General features: G+C 38.6%; 1 protein-coding gene across 1 annotated transcript in view; it reads right to left on the bottom strand.

Moving 5' to 3' along the window:
- Nucleotides 1-1036: 1036 nt before the first annotated feature.
- The window catches only part of kcnq1.1 (potassium voltage-gated channel, KQT-like subfamily, member 1.1), a 33471-nt gene continuing 25558 nt past the window's right edge, over nucleotides 1037-8949 (bottom strand). The window contains exons 13-17 of the mRNA XM_057338468.1: nucleotides 7337-7412; nucleotides 5644-5738; nucleotides 5439-5485; nucleotides 5219-5280; nucleotides 1037-1571 (exon numbers count right to left, since the gene is read on the bottom strand). Of these exons, the coding sequence (XP_057194451.1) occupies nucleotides 1356-1571; nucleotides 5219-5280; nucleotides 5439-5485; nucleotides 5644-5738; nucleotides 7337-7412 (496 nt within the window). The 3' untranslated portion in view covers nucleotides 1037-1355. The remainder of the gene's footprint in view (nucleotides 1572-5218; nucleotides 5281-5438; nucleotides 5486-5643; nucleotides 5739-7336; nucleotides 7413-8949) is intronic.

Raw genomic sequence — 8949 nt, 5'->3', positions numbered from 1 at the left:
GGTATACGCTAAAGGATAGCAAGTGCTGTTTTTAGTCCTTTTCCTATTGTGACCAGGTCCTCTTTTTTATGTTGTGGTATGATTGTCATAGATTTGGTTTTATCAAATAAACGTCCAGCAGCTGTGCATGGATGCTTCTTTGCCTTTCCCAATAACTCAATTATATGACTGAACGTTAATAAAGACAAAATTGTCATGCTTCTCAGCAGCGTATATGTGATGGAATGTCTGATTTGTTGCACATATTACAGGTGACAATGGTCCATACGAGATGCTGTGCGTGTACAAAAGCAGAGTGGACAGCCGTGTTCCTGCCCAAGAAAAGGTCAGAGGGTGCACATGTAGTCATCCCCATAGCAACAAAGCCCCTCACCCCTGAGAGCAAATGCATTGTTATAAGAGCAGAGGTCACGGTGCTCTCCATATGGTCGTGTGCTGCATAAGTCATTGATCTGTCGGGATGCTCTAATGGAATTCTGAAAGTGTCACTGAAAGACTTTTAGAAAAGGACAACTGCTCCTGAAAAACATAAATGCCTCCACATAGCACCAATAGAAGCAATTCTGGCCTGATGGTGGAAAAGAGCGGGAATCCAGGCTGACCACAAACCTCTGCTTAAATAGCAAAGACATTTGACCCACTGAAGACATGATGCAAAACATTGTAGCACTACAAACACACAGTTATTTATTTAGGATAAAACAAAAAACAAAATTGCATTGCATTTTGGTCAAAAAAACCGAGCACAAAACAAAGCACTTAACGTAAAAACGAGAATTAAAATGTATGCATTCAGTGTTTATTTAGTAGTTTTTTTTTTTAAGAAAAAAAATCAGCTTTTGTATGAATGTACAATTGTTGATTTGACATAAATATTAACTTGATTGGGAAGACTGTGCTAATTCAAAAGTCTTTACACCCGATTCACAAATCTAGGCAGTGATTTTTAAGAGCAACTTGCTCTTTGTTCTTTTTTGCAATCTTAAAAAACAAAAACATGAAATTAGTGTAAATGAAAGTGTGTAACATTCGACTAGAAAACAACAAAATGTTCACAAAAGGCATGGTAACACTTACTCTTCTTTAAAAAGCTAACGAAAAAATCCTCTATTTTAAAAGGCAAAGTTAATTCTTACGTAACTGTATTCTACGTGTATACAGTACATATTATACATGTCTATATTCTTTAAAAGAAATCCAGCTGTTCTACAAAAAAAACAATGAACATAAAAAAATTCTGCCAACCCAGAACCTCGTCACACATTCCTCTACCTCAAACTATGATCTCTTTTTAAACAAGCTAAATCAGTCCCAATTCCAGGCACTTTGTGATTTGTTGGCACTTTGGTGGAATCTCAGCTGTCCTCATGGGAGAGAGTGAGGTTTGTGCTAGATAGCTGTTCATAGCTGGTCAGACTGTCCTGTGGCCCCTGCAGACAGAGGCTGGCTGATGGTCTGTGGGCGCTCTCACTACGTTCCTGTCCTCTGTTTGAATCACCCCGTCTCTCCTTCACTAATAGGAGGTTGAGAGACTCTGCAATACGGTTGAGGGTCCTGTCCACGTGTGTGATCTATGGGAAAACAAGTGTGTGGCCTCAGCAACTTTAAAAACAATGTCTAAAATAACAACGTCATGGCGCCTGTGTAAATAAACATCACGCAGTCTGTTAATGCAATCTGTAACAGCTATTGAAAAAAGAACCCGTATGTAGTGACTAGTAAGGGCGATATACATCTATTTTTCACATAATGTGAATGAGATTAGGGAATGTGGAGTAGAGTGATCAAAAAGGTGATGATGAATAGCCTAGAGATTCAAATGACATGATCATGGAAAACTGGTTCATGTGTGACATTATGTCATTATTTCAAATGCAAACTAGATCTTGTCAGTGCTGTTCTAAGAAGCTTAGAAAAGTACATGTTATCTATATATAAACTTTTAAACATAATACCATAGCAGTTTTCCATGCTATTGCCTGTGTATTTAAAGGAGCTTTTTCCTACATACAAGGATTGTTATTGAAAGGGACTGATGTTTGAGACAATGAAAACTATCAGACGCATACTTGTAATTTTTCCTTATACAGTTGGGGAGCCAAATGTCATGAGGTTCTTTCCCCCTGGGTTACAGCTAAGTGACGTTTGGAGCCAGGGCTGTCTACACCCCATTAGAAATAACCAGACGAGTGTCTCCACGCCGCACCACAGTTTATACAATGATAGTGCCGCCACAGTCACACACAAACACATGTACACGTGCACAAACACACACTGCCATACTGCTCACGGCCTGAGATTCAAACATGTACACATATAGAGTCGCTCCCCATGTAGACAGACATACAAATATGCACAAATGTAAGGGAGAAACAGCAAGATCCTTGAGTGGAAACTTGGGCAGAAAAGCAGTTACTGAGTGCAAGTTCATGTTCTATAAAATCACATACAGCTTGTTATAATCCTATAAAAGACTTATATTTATAATAAAGATGTGCCATAAAAGCTTTCTCAGGGAAATGTCTGGAAAAACAGTACACCATAAAAATGCTGGGTTTCAACCAGTGCTGGATCAGAAAGCGACGGACCCAACCATTCGTTGGGTTATATATTAACCTGGGTTGTTTCAACCCAAAATGTTGGGTTGTTTTAATCCAGTGTTGCATCAAGTATAAACATTTTCTGGGTTCATTCACCCAATAGCTTGATTTGTTTGACCTAACACTGAGTTAAAATATATAACCGATTAAATATACTTTATACACTGTATATACTGTTCGATTAAAAATACTGTAATGTAATAAAAAACATTTTATTAAAGGAACATCTAACAAATCTCAAGCAATGCAGTCTGTGTGAGCACAACGGTAATGAATTGCTTTAGGCCGGTGTTTGCAGAAAAGTTAAGGCTATTTGTTCCTGTTTATGCCAGACACTGGCTGCTTCCTGTTTACCACAGAATGATGGGAACACTGTGTGTCACTGTATGGGGCGAGGTATCCTGTCAACACTGGATGCTGTCCACACACACAACAAATGACAAATCTGCATGCAAATCTCTAAACGTCAAAGAGTGTTTCCTTCTGGTTTTGCTCTCAGAAATACATTTGGCTACTCAGTGCATCATTCACTAACACAGAAATCAATGAGATCAAGAATCCTACTGCCCTCCGCTGTTATATGGTTTAAATAGTCTATTAACTGATCTCTCCCAAAAGATATGGTAATTTTGAAAAAATAAAAAAGATTAAAATCCTCTTAACCCTCCTGTTATGTTCAATTTTTAGCAACACTTTTAATGTGTGGGGTCATTTTGACCCCAAACACTTCAATATATAAAAAATTGCTTAAAAAGAAAGTTTTACGTTTTGTTTATTTACTCACAATTAACCTACCTAATATTTTACAAGAAGAATTAAGAAAAAACGCAGCTTTTTTATAATTTCTTTATATTCATATAAAAAAATTCTACATTTAACTTGTTGCGTTTACCTAGAAAAAACACTTCTGTATATAGGCTATACATATGTATAGATACACACACAAAAAAACAACATTCAACAGCTTCAAAAGTTTCCCTGTTACTCAGTTGATAGAGCATCGGTCATGGGTCCCATACAGTGCAGTATACCCTGTTCACTGCCAGTCATTTTGAATAAAAAGATCCACCAAAATGCAAAATTTTAAATGTAAACTGAACACTAAATACAATTTCACAATAGTTAGTACTTTTTTGCTACTGGGAATCTGTTGTGCAGATTGTGTGTGTGTGTGTGTGTGTGTGTGATGTTTGATACGATAAGTACAAACTAAAACTAATAGTTTACTTATGTTGGCAAGAGAGATTCATCAGGAAAAGGTAAAATAGAACAAAAAAATTTTAGCATAGAAAGTTAAGCATAAAAATAACTTTTTAAAAGAACATCAACGATTAGGTTAAAATGTGTACAGACATTCTGAAAACTCAGTAACATAAGATGAACATGTCTATGAATTATTTTAATGAAATTAGAAAAAGTCAGAAAGAAGTTTTAAATATATATTTAGCATATTAAAAAAAATGTAAAAGTAGCTTTGGGGTCAATCTGACCCAAAACATAACAGGAGGGTTAAAGGTCCAGTGTATGAAATCTAGCGGCATCTAGCGGTGAGGTTGGGAATTACCAACGGCTCACTTCACCGCTCATCCATCGCATTTGAAGCACTACGGAGGCTGACACAGGACTAAGATGTCGTCATGTTTTCACTTCTCTGCTGAAGGAGATAACGTATTTACGAAACACGCTCTATAGCAGTTTGTCCATTTACAGCTACTGTAGAAACAACATGGCGAATTCCATGCAAGGGGACCCGCGGTGTATGTAGATAGAAATAGCTCATTCAAACAACACTTCATTGTGTAAGGTCTTCATACAGCTCTAAAGACATAGTTATGTATATTATATTGCATTTCTGTCAATAGAGCCTCCAAAAAGACACCCAACGGACCTTTAAAGCCAAGTTTTTAAAACACCCATTTTTCTACTTATTCCAAACATCTACACAACAAAAAGAGAAGCAGAAAGGGAGCGGGCCTATGAGAGAAAGATCATGTGAATAAGTGTGTACGTTGTTTTGAGTCCGTGTCTGGGATGAGTGCTGTTTGTAAAAGGATTTGGCTGGAGTGGCAAATGAACGGGTGCAGAGTGAGTGTTTGTAGAGCTCCTGAATCCCTGTCTTTCTAGCAGGCCAATAGACCTCTTACTTTTACACCTACTCAGTCACACACAAGCCAGAAAGCTGCTCTTTTTAGGCTCTTAACACCCTTATCAGCACACATCACTCACAGACAATGTTTGAGCAGTCATCAAAAAGTGATGTTTGAGTGAGGGAAGAGAAAGAGAGAGAGGCTCATTCTGCCCCCAGGTGTATCCTTGGTGATTGAGGCTTAAATATCTTTATCTGTCTTTCCTGTAAAACCAATTGCACTGAATGCATTTTGAGCCTGCCTTTGTTATTTCTGTGATTTACTTGCCTGGTTTTTGACCATGCGTATAGCTCCCTAAAATGTGACGTAATATTGATTGGAGATTTTTAGGTGTTTGGAATCCTCAATAGTTACAAAGTGGTGTTAGTCCTGTGTTTTGCAAGAACAATAATGCCATTAATCTCCTGCCTAATCGCATGACATTTAGCCAAACCCTAATCTGTCTGGAGCACAAATATTTAAGAGCTTTACCTTCTCCTCCATCCTGTTGAGTCTGGATCCGATAGTATTTGTGCCTTTGTCCCTCATGCGCTCTGCAGGACACAAAAAAAGTGCCAGTCAGAAACACAATAAAAATACCAACTCCATAAACATAAGCGACAACACAAAGAAAAATGATGATTTACTGCTTGTTAGCAACGCATGATGGTCATGTAAAAGTAAGAGTGTGTAATGAAGGGCCCTGTTTTACCTGAACTTGTCTGGAAGAGAGACAGCTTTCCTAAGGACTGATCCAATCTGTTAGGCACATGAAACGTTCACGGATGAAAATGGCAAATGGAATGACAAAGAATGGATGTACCTATAACGCCTCGCTTAGATTTTCAAAGCAAATGTATTTCCATGCTTAAGTAAACACGGCTGGCTATTGAGACGTAAAAGAATTTTGAGCCCACCTTCTCTGCAGCTCCTTGATGCGGACCATGAGGTTGAGATGACCCTGAGAATACTGCTCAATTACATCTCTGACATCATACGGCTTAAGTGCTTGCTGCAGAAACACACAAAAAGTTAATGTAGCATGCATTTATGCTGGTGTTTTAAAGGCACAGCCCGTAACTATTGCCTCGATTTTGCCATCTCTGTTTAAAACATAAAATTGCAGGATACTTTATGCTTATCATTACATGAGTTGACGTCAAACTAATGCTTCAGTGAAACACAGAAAACCAGCTCAACTCAAAAATTATTATTATAAATGTACAGTTCGTAAGGAGACAGTTTTGAACCCTATTTTTTATTTACTTGCTGAATGACTGATTTTAACCAAAAGAAAAAAAGATTGCAGCATTAGTAAATCTACATGTACATATAATTCTAAGCATGTGACTTTTGAATTTCTGAATTAATAATGATCCTCTAATCTCTAGATCAATGAAGTCTGAATGAATGAGATCATCACAAGGTTCCTCACATTTGACTTGCGATAAAACCAGATCAGACAAGCCTCGAGGGCTCAAATTTTCTCCCGATTGACACCTTTGAGGAAAACGATTCGCATCTGCTGACACCAAACCTAGACCCCTGATCAAACGCTCACAGCGTTCGGGGCAGATTGAACACAGGTGATGATGCCCGTGGCTGTGTACGATTATTTGAAGTCACTGAATAACATGTGGTGGATGTGTGAAGCTCCACGTTTGCTACAGAACTCAATTTCGGTTTGAACAATCTCAGTTAAATATACAAATGTTCACACATCTTTGGCACAAATGAGGCAACTCAGGAAGAGCTAAATCCTTTCAAAGAGAGCAAACATTGTCATGACATCAGACACAGCGAATCTAGGCAGCAGCATCTGACAAACACTCCAAGTGTGTGTTCTGTGTCGCAAGAGCGTGTGAGAGGAGGGAAAATAAGGGGACTGAGAGATGACTAAGGCTAACAGGTCAAACGAAAGGATGTAGAGACGATGGGAGGGTAAAGAGAGAAGGCAAATAAAGTGGAGTAACGAGTATCAAATGTCACACAATCGCACGAAAGTAGGAGAAAGTGTGTGGGACAGCTATTGGGGGAATTCTCTGACATAGCAGATTCTTTTTAGGACCCAGGAAGGGCATCTGGTAAAACTGGGGCAGAAATCTTACTTACACTCTCAATTTAATCGTGGCTTAACCTCTAATTTGTCAAAAAATGTTAATCACAGATCTTACTGAAATTCGAAAGGATTTTAAATTAAAGACGCAAAAGTAAAACTTTTACTTTGCAGTATTAATATATTTAGTAGTACAAATGGCTAAAAATAACCAAATCAACATACTGTACATGTACTTGAGAAGCAAAATGAGAAAATATATTAAGTATTTTCTGATATGTTTTCCTGACAAAATTAAGTGGGTTTATGTCTTAAACGTGCAATAATCTTGATTTTTTAAAATTGAATTAAGTCAAAACTTTTTTCCTCTCACACATTTGCGACATACACTTGGAGTTTTTTTCGTTTTGTTTTTAGAATGTTTGTTTTTTGCTTCTAGTAAATTTATATTGATATAAGTTCATTTTTAGATGTTTGCACCAGAATCTGTGCAAAACAATGTATAAAAATGTATTTTTAATTATAAATCTGTAACAAATAGGCAAGAAACTTACCTGGAACTTCTTTTTGGCCACAAAGTAGCGCATTCTCTGGATGACACGGATGGCTGTGCGGTGAGAATCCCGCAACCTGTGTGTGTGTTGGGATCATCACAGAGAGAAATACTTTAAGATTTTGATTTTGCATAATAATTATTAATTCAAAATATCATACAACCACATTACTCATCACTTTTACTGTAAAGCTACTTAATGACAAACAATAACTACAATCGGGTGACTGAAGTGATGCCTCACATAATGGCATTATACGTCATCCCTAACTAACTTTCTATAATCAATCCCCTGACCTTTCACATTTTCAATATCATTTGCAAAACAATCCTATCAGTCGCTAGCAGGCCCTCAGGTGCAGCCCAAAGCCACTCCAGCTGCTGTTGATCTGGACTGGACTTTAGCAAGTGGCCATTGAGCGCAAGGGTCACGACCAGGACACAGTGTCTAGAAAATACAACACTCTCTGCTTTTCAAAGGTTTCAAAACACACAGCACTGAGATTTGATGGGGGAAGGGGGTCGACTCCCAGGAGACCCAAGGTTATCTAGGGGAACAGGCAACTGTCACAAAGATGAATCATCATATAGGTACACTTTCCCCTGCACGTCTATATGCGCCTGTATCATGTTAGCATGCTAAGGCATGTGTCTGTTGCATGTCACTCTGACAGAATACTGAGCGCACTCTCACAAGTTCCTTTAAAATGCATTAGCGGTAGACTGGCTGCAGGCTATCAAGCCTCATTGACTTAATGGACATGGCTGCTTGACAGTTTCTGGTTTCTCCCTGACTGCGGGCTATGGGGAAATGAGGGATAAGGCATATGCCATGCTCCAGGCGACTGCCAATTTACTGCTCTTTGGTGCACCGTTCAAGACTTCCATCAGCATCCCTTTGGGTCATTTGCCAGACGTTGGCTTTGTGCATTATCATAGTCTCAGCTATGCAGATGTCTATTTATTTGCACTTGACAAGAGTAGGAAAGGAGGCAATGGAAAAACTCCAGATAACGGAAACTTAGAAGCTACTTCGCATGCTAAAAATTTGTCCTCAAACGTATTATTGAATCAAATATTTAAAACCATGAAAAGGTCTTTAAGGTCAAGAGAAATACATTCAGTCAGATTTGCCTGTATGTAGTATATAGCAGCTATGTTGATATACTATCTCAGATGGAAATAACTGAGATAAGCTTTCTATTTAGGCTTCATTTCAAGTGCTAAATGAAAACTCTTTTGGGGAATTAATGTTAAGGTCGTCTCAGACCGTGTGATACAAATACGCATCAATATGACAGGACTATGACTTTCTGCTTTCATTTTGTCATTCACTTTAACCACAAAATCTAAACTGAACCCCTCAAGCTGGAATCTCCCAGCCGTGTGCACAGAGTTCAGGAATCATACCTCTTTGGGTGTTTGTCATTCCAATGGAGAATATAAAGGAGAGAGAGAGCAAGGTGGGATACAAGAGATAGAACATGGGAACCACCCCATCTGTCCCTAAGGCAGCGCCACTTCCTCTCTCCAGTCATGGTTACCAGCATAGCAACGCTGGTCTCATGACCTCAGCAGGGTCACCATCTGCCTCTAGTGCTGGCACAAAGCCTG

Source organism: Triplophysa rosa, linkage group LG1, assembly GCF_024868665.1.
Source record: "Triplophysa rosa linkage group LG1, Trosa_1v2, whole genome shotgun sequence".
NCBI lineage: Eukaryota > Metazoa > Chordata > Actinopteri > Cypriniformes > Nemacheilidae > Triplophysa > Triplophysa rosa.
Note: the sequence above shows the minus strand (reverse complement) of the source record. Positions and strands in the feature narration are given on the sequence as shown.